Genomic DNA, 19,409 nt, shown 5'->3' with positions numbered 1-19,409 from the left:
AAAGCATTTAAGACAATACCAACAGCCAAGAAGCCTGTCTGGTTCTGAATGTTTTGTCATGACTACAGCCGAAGGTAGCATCCTAGATGATTTCAAATACTAAAGGATTGGAAGAAAAATATTAGTTCTGCATTGTAGGATTTGTATATTTTGTGCCTCTGTGTGGGTATTCTGATGCAAGAGAGAGGACCCTGGTCCTTTTAATGTGGGTCTAATGGATTCCGATCCAAACTTCTTGTCTTTCAGACTCTGACTCTGAGATTTACAAGTCCCACCTTGACAGCCCTGTATCTTTACAGCTCCACCTCCTGTGCTTACAGTGTCAGATGGTGGCCTCACACCTGTTCCTTGACCCCCTGGTCCAGATGCAAATAGTTGGCTTGCAGCACACTCACCAGCTCTGGCTTGTGCATGGTTCTGTGGAGTAGGAGAGGCTGCGGCCAAAGTATGTGCCATGTGTATTGGCTCTGCTGAGAGTAGTGACTTTGTCACTCCCTTTTAAGTCCATGCCTTGATACAACAGCAACCTAAGACCGAATAGGACAGCATCCCATGCAGTGTGAGATAAGCTGGAGATCTCTGTGGCCACTGATGACCCAAAAGCTTGCTTTACCATTGCCCTGTGCCTTGCATGGCCATTGCCACCCCTGAGAAGTGGGTGTTGCATGCATCTGCCCACTCCAGAAGTGCATTACACCTTCCTTGTGCTGATGCAAAGTGTTGGGTGCTGGAGACTAAGGCCCAGAAGGAGGTCAGTGTGACACTGCCTTCCATCCATTTAGCCTCATCTCTACAGTTGTCCTAGTATTGCTTCAGGCTGGCAAGGTCTAGTAGTACTGAGGAGGGATAGTGCCATCCACAGAAGGTGACAAGGAGAGTGCTGAGCAATCAGCTCCAGGGTGAAATTTGGTGGTAAGGCTTCTGACTGTGCCTTTAAGTGGGGTGGCCCGGGAAGGAGGTGGAGGGAGACAGCACCAGGCAGCTGCAGTTTTCAAAAGCCCGTTGACAGGAAGTGCTAGCAATGGGTGTACACGGCTGGCTGGAGTGGCTGACTCAGTACGACTCTCCGAAATACATACGTATTCAGAGTGTTAAAACTGGATTCGTGAAATGCATCTTTTACGCAACCTTCGCTTTGTCTATTTTGTAAGTGCATGGTGATGGGACGTTGTGATGTATGTGGGCAAATGTTTCTTGTATTGTGGATTGTCTGGTTACAACTTCGCTTTCAGCACTTTGAGCTTTGTGACTGCAAACAAGGTCATTGGTCTGGTGTTAGACCATTCTTGGAAAATGAATGTGGTGGGAGTGTGGCATAAGATACTATCTAACAAGGTGGGGTTACTTCGACAGAGTTAACTAAGCTTCCTCTAAAAAACATTTTCAGTTTTGTTTCTTGCCATGCTGTCTGTTTTTGTTTCTTCTCTGAAAAATCAAAAATATCTCCACCGAATAATCTCAGATTTACACCAGTGTTTCTGAGATTAGAGCCTCTCTGTAGAGTCTCCTATTCAGGATCAGATGAAGTGGCGAGTCACCCCTTGCAGCAGATTTCAAGAACAATAAGCTGGTTTAGCAATATGCAATAATTGATTGCCTCTAAAGGGCACATTTTCCTCTTTGCTGCCAAACTAGGGCTGTTATTAGTGATAAGTGTTTGCTGAACAAAGTCTGGTGAAGTTTATAGAATTGGTCTTATTCTCCTGGGACGGCACCAAGCCAGGACATTGAGCACACTGATCCCAATCTCACAAAGGATCGAGTCTGCAGGAAATTCAAGTTGCCTTACTAAGGTACTATACCTACCTACTTCTGCTCAGAGCTGGGTTCCCACTACCAGTTTCCAACAACATGGTTATCCCAAAGCTCTGTTCTCCAGAAGGAAAAGGCTGAAATCTTTTTATAGTAGACAATATAAATAAGGAACATTGATCAGTTGCTCTGTATTTATGTTCTTCAGATACTATTTTATCCCTCCCCAGAACAGTCTGTTGTTAAACTGAAATGGTGCTAGCCCTTGTGGCTTATTTTTCAAAGCAAACCTTTTAACAGCACTTTTATGTAGGGTGGAAAGTACCTTCTGAACATACAATAGTTTTTTCAAAGTTGATGGTGCTTTTATGAGTTAGATGAGCTAGATGACTTTCCTGTCAGCTTAAACCCAGAGGTGTCCTTCCTCCTTTTATTAACACATTCAATTCATGAGAAAGTGAAAACATTAGGCCAAGGTTTTTTAAGCAATTAGCATGAAGAACAAAAATAGTCACTCTGCAAAGTTAAGGACTAAGTATTTTAAGCTCTCTTTAAAGAAAAAAAAGTAGAGACAACACTACCCTTTGTGACAGAAAGTCAGTCTAGGTATACGGCAATGCAGCATGGGTGACACCAAGCCCTGTTGCACTTACTTGGTGTTTCACAAATGGCACCTGAAGGGTCAGAATGTCACCTCAGGTTGTCTATATAATTTAAGACCAGAAAGTAGAAATTCTCTTCTTGCATATATCAATTCATTTCTGACAAAGCTAAAAGTTGTGGAAGTGAAACTAAGGCAGACTTTGGTCCAAACGATGCAAGTGCATCACATAAAAAGGCTCTCAATCATTTGAAAATGTTCATCTGACTTTTATCTTGCAGTGCATTTTGTCCAAAAATGATACAAAGAAACTGACCCATTTCATTCTTATGGGTTTATTTGTCTTTTCTGTTTTATCTGGCCAGTTCTATAGTCATCGCTTATAGACTCTATCAGGAAACAGATGAAGTTAACAGCTCAGTACGCACTAGTGTGAAGGGAGTGGCTTACACAAATGACAGGATTTGGGATACAGCGGAATACACTATACCAATGCAGGCAAGTCTTAATTTAATGTCAGTCCAGTATTCAGCTTCCATTGATACATCTGGCTGCTTTCTTGAAAGGTCTCTATCCTACCATTCAGTGTGACTACTTTACATTGGAGACAACAATGTTTAAATCCAAATCTTCCCTTCCTTCCTTAATATAAGGAAAAAAAAATACTTTTTTATGAGATTTCTGTGGTGCTATTTGTTACACAATTTTTACATAATCCATTTAGTATTTTGGTAATAGTAAACCTAGGAACAGATTCACTCCAGTATAGCTGTACTAAACACAGTAGTGTTATTACCAATTAATGCTAGTGTATCTTTCTCAGTTTTACTGCCAGTTTAAAAACAAAAATCAGTGCCTTCTTACCTCTGGCTGCTCGTTCCTGCCCTGATGATGTCCCTGGCTTTTCCTGTTTGAGCCAGGTAGAATCTGAATGTCTGTCAGGGGCAGGTAGAGCAGGAACAGCCTTGTGCCCTTCCAGGTGATGTTCTGGAATGACTGAGGTCTCAATCAAGTGTGTAAAATTTCATCCAGATTCATATTCTTTCTTCCATGTAGGCAGTAAACTCTTTTTTCGTAATGACCAACATCATTAAGACAGAGAGTCAGACTGAGGAGACGTGCCCTGAGGTAAATGTGTTTTGTGATTTGTATTTAGGATGTATTGAATGTATGTTGATGTAAAAGAGTGGACTGTCTTTGGAGCAGTCCAGTACAAGCAAATACTGTTGCTCTTTATGTCTGTATCTCAGCAGATAACATGTAAGATCTAGTTTAATTGCTCCTTTTCTTTCTTGGGGAATCAGCTGGCAGTTGTGACTTTGCCTTGCACCAGTGACCTTGCACCAAACCTGTCTGCAACACTTTCAGGAGGTGATGACATTCAGGCCAGTGATTGCTGTCCAGCTTCTCTGGCATTGCTCTTGAGGAAAACCTGAAGGAATGATGGAGCTACAGAATTGCAATCAGCTTCTCTGCTAATATGGTGCTCTTACTATTACTGTTGCTCATTCCTACATGTCCCCTTCCTTCCTCTCTGTAGGTCAAACCCCATCGTCAGCTGCAGCTCTCCTCTTCATTTGGCTGGCCTAGAAGTGGGACCTTGCAGAATAGTTCCCAAATACAAGTTGACTTTCACTGACAGAAGTATATGGGACTGTTAGTAAACAAAGAATTAAATAGTCCAGTATTAAATTTATTGTGCTTAGTAGTATAGGAGAGAGTGAGAAAACATGGGAAAAGACAAATAATAAAGGAAAATGTTATTGTAAGTAAGGAAAGGGCTTTTTTCTGGTTTTGCAGGTAGCTGAGCCTTTATTTCCTGTAACCCAAATAATTAGTAAGGGTTCTACCTGCTCTGCATTGTTATTTTCTCTTATTATTTGATATTTTTACATTGAGGCTGAGTGAGACTTTTTACATAGGTTTGGAGAGGGAGATATTTATATTGCTGTTTTATGTAATTTTTTTTCCAGTATCCCTTCCCCAAAGCTATCTGCTCTTCAGACAAGTCCTGTGAAAAAGGGAGTGTAGATATCCACAGTCATGGTACGTAAACTGCATTTTCAGACTGAAATATTTTTTGTGGGTACTATCTTCTATTGCATTATTGACCAGTGCAGCATGTGCAAGATCCAACTTGGAGAATTGCAGCAGAACAGGACAGAATCTAAGAGATGTCTGAGAACGTATTTTCAAAACCACAAAACTGAGTTCTTAGCAGCTAGTGTGTACCCTTACTAGAAGGAGAAGCAGTGAGAGGGAGCAGAGGAAGGGGAGATGTGAAGAAGAATACAGACTGGTGTGAATGAGGGCCGATCTCACACTTTTGAAGTCCATAGCTACTCAGCAAGTGGAGTGACTGCAGGATCTGTTTGAAAGGTCTATAACACCACTATGATGTTTAGTTAGTTCTCAGAATGTCAGGGGACTTGTGTCCTTTATTTGGGACCAGTTGTCCAGAAGGCATCATACTGTTTTCATCAGCTATGTGAATTCTTTGTAGTGCTGTGATTCACTGAATTTGGGCTGCTGGTTGGATTATCATTTTCCCTGGTAAAGACTAAATGCTCACAGAAAATGCTGACTTGCCAGGAGTGCAGAAGGAATTAAGGTTTTCTGCCCACCTTCATATCCTGGTTTAATTTGCTCATGTTGTTGAATTAAACTTCTAACTGAAACAGTTGGTCTCTCAATTTATCCCAAGACTCAGATATGTAACTTCATATAAAACTGTGAAGGAAATTACTTCACCCTCAGCCCAAACAATGACAAGCACTGTTGACCCAAGCGAACGGCTAAATAAGGATTGACGAGGTGTGGCAGGACCATGGTTTGAGTAGTTCTTCCTACAGCTTCCTCCTATAGAAAGCTGCAACAATCTGAAATGTCAAGGTCCCTATCTTACATTTGAGGAGGAATCCACTGACATGTTGAAACTGTCTCTCACTGGTGAAAAACTCTTGTCTTTGCTGAGTAAAGGCTTGTTTCTCTACAGGAATTCAAACAGGAAGATGTATGAATTATAATGCAACTGTTAAAACCTGTGAGGTCAGGGCATGGTGCCCTGTGGAATCCATGCAACCACCCCCTGAGTAAGTAAAAGAGATATCTGCTTTTTTTTTTTTTTTATGTCAGAAGAAGGATTTACTTTGTCAAAGTAATGAAATTTTAGGATAATCCCTTCGCCTAGGCGCATATAGATCTCATGCTTGTAAAACAGCTATTTTCTTCATAGCCATACTGTTAACACTCATTATAATATCTAAATAACTTCTAACAATCTGTCCTGCTGTATGATTCTGCAGTGAAGTCATAGCCTCCAGTTTTTATCATCATGCAGCTGCCATAGAAACAGTTTTAGATGTCACAGGCTCATCTTTAATTCACTAGAGGCATTTGGCTCATTAATTCAAATGTCAAGGAAAATGCATCAACGTAAGATAGGTTTAATCAGTAACAGAAATAAAAATTTTCCTAACTTGGCGTTTTCTTATGCAAGGCTTAGGGCTCTATGGTGTAAAAGTTCTTTGTGGGTTCATTTATCAAGTGAGGTTGCTTCCACCTTCCAGTAGGGGTAAATTGGTTGTCTGGACATTGTGCTGCAGGCTGGTGTTTGGGGATCAACCTCAGGCTGAAGAACAGTCTCTCCATCCTCTCTGGGTAGATGATGAAAACCTCAATGCTGGCAATCTGTAATAGTAAGCTGAAGAAAACTCTAGGAAAAAGACTCCGCAGAACAATGCTGCTTTGTCCTAGAGAGTGGGATGGAGGGGCCTTGTAGTCATCTTTTTTTGTAACCCCATGACTGTACAGTGTTCTGAGATGAAAATGTTCTATTTCTATTCTGTATCAGCCAAAGCATGAAAAAAATTTATAAAATACTTGATTTCAACTGAAGTGATGGAAATTATACTCTAAGAGAGCAAATGCTAATCAATTTTAGCTCCTCTCAACCAGCTTTGAAATACGTGTGTAAGAAACTAGGTCAATTATCACTTTTATTAACTCATTGCTTTTAAAAGATACGAGTGTGATTCTATGTATATATCCCATCTTTTCCCTAATTTGGGGTTTTCTGCAGAGACTGAGCAGTTTTTCCACTGCCAGGTCTGCTCCAGAGCCCACAATGCCTCCTACAGCTCCTTCTGCTGAGTTTTTTTCAGCTCTTTAAAGGAATTTCCATTCCCTTCTCCTGCGGACAGAGTTGTGATCTGAAAAAGGCTTTGTCCAACAACAGGAAGGCTGTAATTGTTCATACAGCATCCGGGAAAGATATGCATGAACTTCCTGAGTTAATGAAATCTTAGGGGGGTTTTATAAAATTTCAGTGACTGCCAGTCATTTTTAAATGTCACACTGCGTGGGCTCACTGCTGCATATGTTACAGAGGGAATTTTGCTTTTAATCACTTTGCACAGTTGACACATTCTGTCTTGTTTCCTAATCTCCTTCTAAAGTGCCAGTAGTCGGTCACTACCAGGGACCAAAAATAATGGATGAGAGGTTTGATCTAAACCTCTAATGTATAAAGTTCCTTCACAAGTTCCACTGGCAAGGAAAAAATGTGGAATCACTAAAAAGCAAAGCTGAGTGTTTATTTTCAGCCAGAACCATACATAAGACCAAGGTCAGAGCCCAGGAAGCTTTGCCATCTAGTTGAGATACTGAGCTAGCAATGTTGGGCTTTGGTTACACCCATTATTGTCCTTATTGTCCAAATTCCTTTGAAAGGTACCTTTCATGAACTATATGGGAGGCCTCCTTTTCCTTCCTGTTAGTTATAGCAGGAACTGAACAAAGCCATTGCATGTTGGCAAGAAGATTCTTTAATTTTTGATTGTTCATTTCTGCCCTGAGGCAGGGAATAGTTGTCAGATTAGCTGGCTGAAGGACAGGTGTTTTAAAACACCTTTTTCAGAAGAGCTTTGGATCAGATTCCAGATGTTTCCCAGTGGGTGAATTATGGACAATTTCACATTATAGGTTCATTCATTTTTAGTTCTTTAAAAATTAACACACGTTATTAATGTCTTGACTATTATACACTGGAACTTATCAATGACTTTCGTGTCCAGGTAGCATTGACAAATGTTTATTTAGTTTGCAATCAAGGCTCACTTGTTGACTTGGTTTAGAAGACACTCATGAGAAGTCACTCATGGAAGCTGCATGTCATCCAGCTAATATGCTTCTTGTCATCACAGATCTCTAATGCAGAGGCATTGCTCAAAATACAATGATAGGAAAAATATTCCCTGCTTAAAAGGACTGTCCTTTGTGTGGATGACTGCTTTGAATACTAGGTTTCCACCTCAAAATGGCTGTCTTGATGGAAATTAAAATATTCATGGCTCATTCTTACAGTGGAACAATGCCGATATTCCAGTTCAGCATAGTCCCTATGCTAGACAAACAATGCTAAAAATTGTATCTTTTACTTTCCTATAGCCCTGGCAAGTCCTGGAGTGTAGCAAAGTTGTTTCCCACAGTCTAGGCCAACATTACCCATCTGGCAACTTGTGGGAAAATTTCTTCTTTCCTGCCACATTAGCTTCAGGGAAATAACTCTCTTGAGGAAGGGTCAGACTGGCAGCCTGCTTTCCATTGTGTTTGCATTCCACCTATATATTTAGTGACACAAACCACTGCAGGGGAGGTGCTCAAACCAGTATCTGCTAGGAAGGCAGGACAACCTGTGGTGATGTGATTGACACCTGACTTCCAGAGACATCCTCTAGGATCGAGTGCATGGCTCATTCTTATACTCTTACTAGCTGTGTAGGTCTGGTGTAAACAGCCACCTCTTTGTGGGGACCAGCAATGAAACTGCCAATTCATTGTGCAGAAATCATCAGCTGTCAAATGGTGTAATTTCTTAATACTATTCTATAGCAAGATTTATATGAGAAGTCTCCTGACATCATATTTCATCTGCATGTAGAGACTCCAGTAAGGCTTGGTCCACACAAACAAGTGCAATAGAGAGAGAATAATTTATACCTAAACCTAAGAAAACCACCTATATCTTTATTGATCCCCTGAGCCACCTAACTCCCTGCATTTCAATCTGTTATTCTTAGCAACATATTCCTCCTACTGACAGCTTTCCAGGTAACAGTAAAGTAGCATAACATTAACGGGTTTATTTAAGTATAAGAAGTTAGTTAATTTGATGTTTCTTTTTTAGGCCTGCTGTTCTGAGGAGTTCTGAAGACTTCACTGTGCTAATAAAGAACAACATTCACTTCCCAAAATTTAATTACACCATGTAAGTGCAAACATTCCTCAATGCCTTCTGAAGAGAGTGAGTAGTTGTGCTCTGAAAAAAAGATTGTATAAATTGGCACCTTCTTTACTCAGAAAGGCTATGCATTCAGGGCTGTATCTGCCTGAGTGACAAATACCAAGTTTCTGTAATTCTTTAGCTCTATTCATTCTTCAGGAACCAAGAGAAATAAGGAGAGCTTGGGAACAGAGCCTCCCAGCATAACTCTATTTCTCTCATGCACTGAACAACAGAATTGTTCATTCAGCTATACTGGTTTATGTTAGGGTAAAATCACTAAAATATAGCACAGCAGATGTGCAATTCAAATTATAATGTGAAAGTGTTTAGTTTACACAAGTAGAATTTTGCTGGTGATAATATCCAAAGAGTAAAGAATTCATCTTGATTCCCAGATCCTGAGTAGGGATATGTAGATCTGGTAGCCAGAAAACCAGAAGCTTGTATATTTACAAACTGAGCACATTTAACACAGGTTCTACTAAGTGTGAAGTCCCTTGCCTGTATCTGTAGCTGCTCCAGCTTGTATTTAAATTTAAACAATTGTGTGTGTTCTTCACAGACTAAATATGCCACCAAATTTAAATACTTCCTGCACATACAACAAGATAACTTCCCCGCTCTGTCCAATTTTCCGTCTGGGAGATATCCTTCAGGAAGCAAAAGAGAATTTTTCTGAAGTGGCAGTAAAGGTCTGTGATTGCTTTTTTTTCATGCCCATTATTAAAACATTTTCTTGATTCTCTTCCTGCATGTTTTGCTGTCTACCATATAGCGGAATTGTTCTAGGTTTAGAAACTGATAGTGTGAGAAGCAAAGTAACCCCAACTTTCAAGAATTAAATGTGCTTAACATCTCACAGGATGGGACCCATGTTGACAGAGCTGATATTATTTTGTTAGTATTGTAGCATGTAGAGGCACCTTTACAAAGCACAGTGCATTTAAATAGGTCCTATACAGGGCTGTCATTCGTGGTCATCTTTTGATTCTACTCAAGCAGATCCTAAATGATGTTGCAGGGGGAATCATCCAAAATTCAGACTGGCACAAATGGCTGCTTATATTCAGAGTCAAAACCCACTTATTTTTGCCATTACATTTTCACTCTGTTCTTTAGGATATTGAGCCAAACGCCCTTAACAGAGTATCCAGCCATACCTCTAGAAAGTCAGTATTAACAGGTGGGTAGAAGTAGAGACAAAGCATCCTGCCCAGAGTCATCAACTGAGCCACATTTATTGATTCTCAGTTTGGCACAGTGCGTTCAAGATGAAATATTTGTACTGGGTGCCTACAAAACTTAGGCTTGCATGCTGGCTTTTGGTGCGAGCCTATACGTAGTTTAAAGCAACGAAATGGCCATCACTGTCTATCAGCTACATCCACACTTGTGCTACTACGATGAAAAGAAACAGACAGAATATAGGACAGACCTAAATGAATGGTAGCTTCCAGCTCATGTAACTAAGTCACTTCCACAGAAGACTGCTTGACTGGCAAATGTTGCTTATGAGTTAGCATGTCTATAGAGAAGTGTCCATGCCAGTGGCATCTCTCAAGTCTCTGCTGACTTTAACAGCAGTTTAGCACAGGCAGCAATCACAGCGCTAGTCCCTAAGCTTACTGGGTCTGTTTCTAGGGAGGAATCATTGCCATTGAGATTAACTGGGACTGTAACTTGGACAGCTGGTTTTACCACTGCAGACCAAAGTATGATTTCCGCCGCCTTGATGACAAAAAAATAAAGCCTGGATTCCATTTCAGGTAAAAAATGTTATATGAAGCAAGTAGCACATTTTCTGAGTTGAAGCAAAGATGTGATGAGGTGTGGGGAATGATGACTTGGAATGACAAGACGTTTGATTCTCCTTGTTTACTCTTGTAGTCATGTCCTTAACCTGCAGTTACTGCAGTTGTATACATGTATCATCATGGTCATCTTCCAAATGAGCATGCTTGTATTGCAGGAGATTTTATTTATGTGTTGAAAGGCCTAGAAATTTCCACCAGGTATTCTAGGAGCTAACACAGATAATAGTTTGGGCAGATTCCACCATATGGCGACTGAGGCTTGAAACTACCTAAACTTGTGTTTCCCCAGGCAATTAACACAAATAAAATAACAAAGTGGTTTTCTTCCATCTGGGTAACCCCACAGTTCACTGAATCAAGATTTATTCAAAAGCAAATTAGAGCTTTTAGTTCTGTGTGCATATAGCAGATTTATGAGAAGTTTTGACAAAAAATCTTGTCATGACATGACTCTAGTTCTGAATAGTTACACAAAGCATTTATCAAATGCTTATCAGCATGTTTAAAACTGAAGTTGTCCCTCAGATCTTTTCTTCCATCTGGGTAACCCCACAGTTCACTGAATCAAGATTTATTCAAAAGCAAATTAGAGCTTTTAGTTCTGTGTGCATATAGCAGATTTATGAGAAGTTTTGACAAAAAATCTTGTCATGACATGACTCTAGTTCTGAATAGTTACACAAAGCATTTATCAAATGCTTATCAGCATGTTTAAAACTGAAGTTGGCCCCCAGATCTAGGTAAAAAAAAAAAAAAAAAAGTGTGTAACAACACTTTTTTTGACTCGTCATGATTATTACTACATTATGGATTTTCATACATTTGTGATGCTAACAAGAGTGCCATAACTGTCTAGGAGCTGCCAGCATATTCCAAAGCTGCTTTGTGCTGGAGCTGTGCAAACAAAGAACAAATAGGTATTCCCTCTGACCTGGCAACCACAGACAGGAGGTGGGGGAGATCACAAGGAAAAAGCAAGACAGTGCTCTGAGGCTGAGGCCAGCAACCCTTCAGTTTAATACATTTTTGTAGGTAAAGCAGTTTCTGAGAAGGCTTTTGGAAGAAGACAGTGAAGTAGTTTTGAGGGTGTTAGTGTCAGATTACACAGTTGGGGTCAAAATGCCAAGAATGGATTTCCCCAAAATTTGTTATCATTTAAGCATCAAATTACCAGTCTGTAGCAAGATTGTTTTGCTGCAGTTCAGTTGAAATCTCTGCTGCAGGAAGTGAACCTGGTCTGAGAACACAGGCTGCTGGGAGAGTCTGTGTGATGCCAGACCACATCCTGGTGGCCTGACTCTGTATATGTTAATCGAGGGGTTTATTGGCAAAGAAATGTCATTCTCTAATGTCTCCAAAATTTAAAAAGAGGAGTAGAGTAGTTCAGGGCAGCAATTTAAAAGGCAAAGACAGTGAAAGTTGAAGAGCAGTGAATAGATTGAGCATACTATTTAAAACAAGCATGGATGAAGAACATGCACAAACCCTGCCGTGCTGTTGAGCAGGTGTATGCCAGCTTGTATAAACAGAGCTGCTGATTTCAGTAGAACTACCCAAGTGAGTGAAGGGGGGGAGAGCTAGAAATGATCCTACAATTAATATATTTCAAGAAAACTTTTTTGACATCAGTGACATGTCACGAGAATTTGAAATACTATCATATCAGAGGTCCATCCAGCCCAGTGTCCTAAAGCTAACAAAGATCAATAGCAGGAGAGAATTTTGGAAAAGAGCCTAAGAAACAGGGCACATATAGAATGCTGCTTCCCCTGCAGCCTAGCCGTTCTAGAAGTCAGAAATGCTACTTTGGTCAGCTTATAACCTCTGTCTGCATGGAGCCCTATTGGTTTAATCTCAGTTCCAAAGGGAATTTTGTGATAGACTTAAACTGGAACAGGCTTTAGCCTTCCAAAATAAAAGAACCGCTTGAGGTGCAAGGAAGCAAAACTTCAGCCAGTGATCAAGAAAGCTTCACAGGTCAGCACTGAGCACAAAGCTGTTACAGAGAAGGCGGCTTCTATGCCATCAAGAGCAGATGTGAAATAACCTCTACCCTGAGGACTAGAGAAAACCTCTGATCCTGGAAAGAGTTAGGAAGACTTTCAAATAAAACCTAACTGACCTGCAGGCTGCAGAGGCTAAGAGCTGGCCAATAAAACACATCTCGGCCACAGACTGTGCAACCATTCAGCAAGGAAAAAGGGCATTTCGTGTCTGTGCAAGCAAGGAGAAAGCAAACACATTACAATGTGTTTTTCTGAGTGAGTCACTGCCTTCAGAGAATACAAATCAGATCACAGTGAACGGGAAGCAAATGATCTCATGATCTAGGGAACTCTGATTAAAAGCACTCTGAAAATCTGCCAAACTTAGCTTGTAGTAGGTTGTGCAGGAAAGAGTTTTTTTTTAAAAGCTTGGTCTGGGCTGGTTTGTTAGCATCAAGATGGCAAAGCAGAGCAGCAGGGACTGAACCCAAAGAGAAAGGAAAGGAGGAAAATGTATTTTTCTTTAGATGTCTCTATCATCTGAATGAGTACCTGGAGATGCTAGAAAGCAGAGGGCTGAGCTGATGACATTTACACCAGATATATCCTCTTAAACAGTATACTCTTTCGGTACTTGAACAGGCAACCAACTATAAAACAAAATTTGATTAGCAATGACAGAGTGATCTGTGAGAATCTGCTGCCCCTGGAACTGATCTTCTGTCCCTTTGGCTAAGCAAATTCCCATTCAAATTACTTGTCTAAATGAAGGAGAATAGAACTTAGCGATCACTCAAGTAAACCAGTCAAGAACAATACAGCACTTTAAGTCCTGACAGCATGTCCAAGTGCAAGGTCCTGCACCTGGGTCGGGGTAACCCCCAGTATCAGTACAGGCTGGGGGAAGAAAGTATCGAGAGCAGCCCTGCCGAGAGGGACTTGGGGTGCTGGTGGATGAAAAGCTGGATATGAGCCGGCAATGGGCGCTGGCAGCCCAGAAGGCCAACCGTACCCTGGGCTGCATCGGGAGAAGTATGGCCAGCAGGTCGAGGGAGGTGATTCTGCCCCTCTACTCTGCTCTGGTGAGACCTCACCTGGAGTACTGTGTCCAGCTCTGGAGCCCTCAGCACAAGAAGGACATGGAAGTGTTGGAGCGGGTCCAGAGGAGGGCCACAAAAATGATCCGAGGGCTGGAGCACCTCTCCTATGAGGACAGGCTGAGGGAGTTGGGCTTGTTCAGCCTGGAGAAGAGAAGGCTGCGGGGAGACCTGATTACGGCCTTTCAGTACCTAAAGGGGGCCTATAGGAAAGATGGGGAAAATCTTTTTAGTAGGGCCAGCTGTGAGAGGACAAGGGGTGATGGTTTTAAACTAAACCAGGGTAGGTTTAGACTAGATATAAGGAAGAAATTCTTTACAATGAGGGTGGTGAAACACTGGAACAGGTTGCCCAGAGAGGTGGTGGAGGCCCCATCCCTGGAAGCATTCAAGGCCAGGTTGGACGGGGCTGTGAGCAACCTGATCTGGTTAGCGGTGTCCCTGCTCCTGCAGGGGAGTTGGACTAGATGACCTCTAGGGGTCCCTTCCAACCCAAAACATTCTATGATTCTATGATTCTATGTCTGAGGCAGAAGACATACGGGTGGTATTATCAGATATTAGTTGGATATTAGTACCATTGTGTGATTTAGTATGTTTTTCAGTTTAATGTAATGATTTTGTCTGTACTGCCAGCTTTCCATTGTCAGAAAAGATCTCTTTGTTCTATGCTGTGTGACTGCTTATTGATCCATAAGCTGCTGTGAGCTTGTGCATCAGGAGGGTTATGTTCCTGATAGAATAAGAAACTGGAAGTTAGTAAAGGCTCACATGATTCTTGCCACTCTCTACTGATCGAAGAATGGAAAATGGCTGATATCCAGCGTGCTGAAGTGTGCTCGGGAGTTCAGAGTTGGTCTTGGATAACATGATATTAAAGCCTTCAGAGCATGGCACTCTTGTCATTGCCAGCTTCTCACATATCCTTGCTGGGGTTTTCTATCTGCTTTATCTGTGATTGAACTTCTTTCTGGAGCTTCAGGTTCCAATTTGAACTGAGACAGCAAAACACTCATTGGACATTAGTTGGATTTTTAATTTGTCTAAATCTCTCTATATGTAATAATTTAGTTTAGACTGCCAGGTCAGATGCTGGGCAAAATACTATTCATCAAGCTGGCCTCAGCACCTTCATTTCAGAAGACTGAAAGGGCTGGAGGAAGAAGGGAGAAGAAACTACACCTCTATTTGTGTTCTGCAGCCTCATGGCATTATATCACCCAGGGAAGCTGCACTGATCTTCATTTACTCTTTTGCAGATATGCAAGGTACTACAAGCTACCACATGGAAAGGAGCAGAGAACCCTTTTCAAAGTCTATGGAATACGGTTTGACGTCCTTGTCTTTGGCACAGTAAATGCAATTATTTTTCCTTGTGGAGGGATAAGAAAGCTTGCTATTTTCTTAGCCCCACTTCTGCCATGTACCCCTCTCATCTCTCCTGTCCATCATTCTGGGTTGGAAGTCATGTCAGATGAGTAGGCCTAAACAGAACTGAGCAGCATAGGAGAGCAAAGCTGAGGATGAAATGTCAAGGCTGGGAGAGAAGCAGGATTATTGTTTAAGACTGAGACAATAACAGGTGTCATCATGATATGATGTTGTCATGAACCTCATGTGTCACCACCGTTTCCCTCTCAAGTTGTTTATTCTTCCCTGCAAAGTATCTGAGATGGTCTATGAAATTTTGGGATTGACTGAATTGCAAAGAGACAAAGATACGTTGTGAAGAGACAAAAAGAGAAAAGACATTAAGTTGAATAAATGGTAATAGATCTTGCCTCACAGTTATTCTTTTCTGCTTTCTTTAAGGGTAGAAAATTTAACAGCATTGAACTCATTAAAAACATTGGGTCCATGATCTCCTATTTTGGTTTGGTGAGAAACTTATTTTTTGTGTTAATGAAACCAGTTCTGGAGATACAGTCTCATTAAGAAAGTGGAATCACTACTTGATTTTTTTTTTTCCTGTGCAGGTTGTGACTGCCATTGAAGTTGCTATTTATTTAGGTAATTACTCCAGATGCAGCAAATCACCATTGTACAAAATTTACAACGGGAAAAAGTATGAGACTGTGCTGAATCCAAGACAGGTACGGAATGTTAATTGCTGCTCTATGGATACAAAAATGCAGCTAATCCAGGAAGCTTCCATGAAGCGGTTCATGGCATGCAGTGCACAAATGCAGTGGGCTCTACACACAACCGTAGCATGGCAGAGTCGCAGCAGGTCTGTCAAGGAAACCTGCAGGGAATAGTGATCCTTCAAAACAGCAGAAGGATATCATGAAGGGTTGTTCATAAAGAGGGCATTGCTCAAAGCCTCTTCCCTGCCAACTTTAGTTGCTTCTTCCTCTTTTTCAAGTTATTAATGATTATTTCTCTAGACTGCCTCTACTAATCCCCCAGCATTTTAGACATGTATTTTTAAAGAGTGAAGAGGAGAGTACTTAAAGGCCCTGCACAACCACACTCCTACAGTTAGTTCTATACCATCTCTTCCTGTTCCCTCTGTCCTTGCAGCTCCCCACGTCCTTGCTATCCTGGATACTGGGAATATGGGCCCTTGCAACATGCAGTTGCAGGGGATTGTTACTGGAGTACAGACTGCAGAACCCTAGCCCTAAGGTCAGATCTATGCTGTGTTTGTCCCCAGTTCTCCAAGTAACTACTTCAGCTGACAATGCTCATTTCTTCTGCTGCACAGGTAATGTTTGTGTCCTATGTTGATGAGCCACATGTTACCTTGATAAAGAAGCCTCTGAAAACAAGCTTGCAGGATGCTCAAGGCAGTATTGTTGAGGTAAAGGCAGACAATCTTTGGTATCCTTCCTTTGGTATCCTTCCTTTGAGAACTGAGGAATGTCATTCCAAACTGATTTGGGTTTCCATCCATCCTCCCCACCCACCCCAATATTTTCAGATGAGATTCTGAGAGGCTAAAACTAGATTCCTATTGTTCGCATCAAGTTAATAGGTCCTGTGACCAGAGAATGTATTTTCTAGAGTCTCCTAAAAATTGCTGCTTTCCTATGGTGGGTATGTGCCAGCGGGAGTACGTTGGTGTTGAAACAACTTGCAAAGTGTCGATTCGATTTCACTAGGGTGGGCGTTGGCAACACAGAAAGACAATCCTCCTCCAGATCTGCTGATCTATCATCATTATCCCTATTGTGCTGTGTCAAATGAAAAACCCAGTGGTGAGGATCACTGTTGTAAATTCTCTCTGCAGTTGGATGAAGCAGCAAATGCTGTTTTCTTCTCTAATTTGTGTTGCAATTGTTGTTGCAGAGCCACCCTGTGAAATTCTGTGATGCTGGCAGCTACTGCACCAGTCAGTCTGACGAGAACCGTGATAATGAATACGAGCTGGGACAACCTCTCAGACAAGGGGCCTCTTCCCCACACTGCCAGAAGTGGTGCTGCTGTGGCAAATGCCAGCCAACACAGGAGTACCATGAGCAGCTCTGCTGCCGAAGGAAAAACGGGCAGTGCATCACAACTTCCCATTGGTTTCAGCAGCTGGTGTTGTCCAATCACACCCTGCAGAAAGCCCTTCTCTACAAAGATCCCTTTCTGGACTTGACCAATTGCAATATCAACAACCAGCTGCGTCACCTTGCTTACAAGCAATACATTAACTGGCGCTTTGGCTCTTTTGACTTGGAAGATCGAGCTGTCATCCCAAGCTGCTGCAGGTGGAAAATTAGAGATACTTATCCCAACGCAGACAATAACTATACTGGTTTTAAGATAGACTGAGGATGTAGAACAACTTGAGCTTACACTGTGACTCACCGTGGGCATTTAACCTTTGTTTTCTTTCACAGACCTTTCAAGAAAAAAAAGAGAAGAAAGCGTGCAACTTCCCAAAATCTTCGGTAGCACAGCTGAATATATATATATATACTGTATACTGTCTTTGGAGAGGCACAAGTGCCTCCTGCTCAGCATTGAGGAACAGATGCCTTGACCTCAAGTGCTTGCTTCTGCCTGTGCTTCATTCTGTGAGTCACCCCATGTGGTTTGGAAATGTAGGCTCTGGGGTCAATTCTTAGGGCTACATTTTAGTGGGAGGTTCCAGGCCTCCTGCCTTCGCACTGGTGCATGCCAGAGTCCCAGCTGAGTCAGGAGATGACCAGCACCCTGAAAATAAGATGGAGCCAAGAGTCATCTCAAAGCATTACCCCTGAAGAAAGGAAGTCTAAAAGAGATACTGCTTGAAAATGTGGTCCTGAGCATTTTCCTCCCCCAGCCTCACCACCTTTCTGCAGCCCTGGATCAAGAGGCTCTAGAAAGAGGCCACTGACCGTGTAGTTTCATAACTCACCATTGAAGGCCTCACGGTCCGTCCTGATTAAACAGGCTCATTCTAGATGATTTCAGTGACACAGACAAAAGCCCAGCGGCTCTCTTTTTATTACTCCTTTTAACTTGAACTCAGGAATTACAATGAAAAGTACTTTTACCATCTTTGTGTAGTATTTTTGGGCATACTGCTCACTGCAGGGGGGCTGGACTAGATGACCTCTAAAGGTCCCTTCCAACTCAAAACATTCTATGTTCCTATGATTCTATGATTTTGTTCATACTCATTGAAATTATAATGTTGGACTTTGGCCTCCTGTTTGCTCTTCACTTCCAACAGGCCTTGCCTCCTACACCTCCTCCTCCTGAACTTGGCACAGCGCGAGCTGCTTTGTGCTATGATGCATAAGGCCTCAGTACAGCCAAGGAGCAGCAAATTCAGGGTAGATTAATCTGTGCTCCAACACCTTTTCAGTTCTTTCTTTTTGTTATATTTGGACGTGTTCTATTTTTGTAGAAACAAGGTGAGAAGGATTGTAGCACGTATATTCTGCACTCCTTTCAGCTAAGCTTTGTTCTTTCTGAGCTAACCCAGCAGTTTGCCATTTCCATTTCCCATGCATATATCTGCTAGCAGATTATGTCAGCTGTATATCTTCAGTTGTAATATGCATTAATTGTGCTAACATTCATATTGCAGCATCTTATGTAGCTAGAGTGGGAAAATATTACAGTTGGCATTAATGCATTCCTGTTCTGACACATCGCTCCTTATGGAAAGAATTACACTGACCATTCACTTAAGATTGTAATTTTAATCTCCTTTCACATTTGTATGTATGTTCTTCCTTATTCTCTCCCCCTTTTTTTGGTCCTCTCAGTTTTGCCTGGTTTTGTAATAAATAGAGCATTTTACTAATCTATAGCTGACTCAAAGTCTCTTTAATAGTTTTGGACTGTCTGAAATTCGCACTGCCGGTTTGTAAGTTAACTTCATCTCTTTCTAATGATTTACCTGCTATAATGCAGGTTATGGTGATGTTTCTAAAATAAGCACTGTGTTGGGCAGCTCAGCATCAGTTGGAAGGTACATGAATTAAGTGGTGCAGATCTCTGCTTTTATAGAAAAGATTAATTCTGCAAGAGGATAAATAAAGGATTTGCTCATTGTGGATGGGAGGGTGACAGTCTTAGATATGCTTCCGCTATCTTTTGCAGGCAGGCTCTCTGTCCTTGCCCTGAGCGGGCTCCAAGTTATGTCTTGGTGTTAGGACAGCCCTTGCCTGATGTTATGTGTCCAGATTCTTTGTGAGACTTAGTAGCCCAGGCTCAGCGTAGGACTGACAGCTCCAGACTTCCAGGTAACAGCTGACCCACGTCTGACCAGTATGGAGGTGAAAAACTCCCCATAAACTTGCTAACAATGAGTAGCAGGGGAAAAAAAATCTCCCAGATTTAGCAACTAGTGTGAGAGCATCCTGAGCAGGGTGACCCACCGCCTGCACTTCCCCAGCCCTCCCCCAGCCCTACGGCAGCGGGAGGCCTCAGGGCAGAGCCTTGCCCTGG

General features: G+C 41.8%; 2 protein-coding genes across 2 annotated transcripts in view; both read left to right on the top strand.

The window, feature by feature from the left end:
* The first annotated feature begins 1,021 nt into the window (after positions 1-1,021).
* P2RX7 (purinergic receptor P2X 7) lies at positions 1,022-18,098 on the top strand. The gene is made up of 13 exons (XM_009643154.2): positions 1,022-1,146; positions 2,719-2,855; positions 3,414-3,481; positions 4,327-4,399; positions 5,349-5,445; positions 8,541-8,621; positions 9,202-9,331; positions 10,281-10,405; positions 14,795-14,888; positions 15,348-15,413; positions 15,512-15,628; positions 16,243-16,338; positions 16,827-18,098. The coding sequence occupies exons 1-13, from the start codon at positions 1,022-1,024 to the stop codon at positions 17,295-17,297; spliced, it is 1,680 nt and encodes a 559-aa protein (XP_009641449.1). The 3' UTR covers positions 17,298-18,098.
* Positions 17,555-19,409, top strand: part of P2RX4 (purinergic receptor P2X 4) — an 8,446-nt gene continuing 6,591 nt past the window's right edge. Inside the window, exon 1 of the mRNA XM_009643153.2 lies at positions 17,555-17,559. Coding sequence (XP_009641448.1) covers positions 17,555-17,559 — 5 coding nt within the window. The remainder of the gene's footprint in view (positions 17,560-19,409) is intronic.

Source organism: Egretta garzetta, unplaced genomic scaffold (genome assembly GCF_000687185.1).
Source record: "Egretta garzetta isolate BGI_Z169 unplaced genomic scaffold, ASM68718v1 scaffold447, whole genome shotgun sequence".
NCBI classification, from domain to species: Eukaryota; Metazoa; Chordata; class Aves; order Pelecaniformes; family Ardeidae; genus Egretta; species Egretta garzetta.
Note: the sequence above shows the minus strand (reverse complement) of the source record. Positions and strands in the feature narration are given on the sequence as shown.

Excerpts from the sequence above, each read along its gene's own strand:
- P2RX7 (XM_009643154.2), top strand. The coding sequence starts at position 1,022 with ATGGGTGTACACGGCTGGCTGGAGTGGCTGACTCAGTACGACTCTCCG. Across the intron at positions 1,147-2,718 it reads ACCTTCGCTTTGTCTATTTT|TTCTATAGTCATCGCTTATA; the intron begins GTAAGTGCATGG and ends TTATCTGGCCAG. Across the intron at positions 3,482-4,326 it reads CTGAGGAGACGTGCCCTGAG|TATCCCTTCCCCAAAGCTAT; the intron begins GTAAATGTGTTT and ends TTTTTTTTCCAG.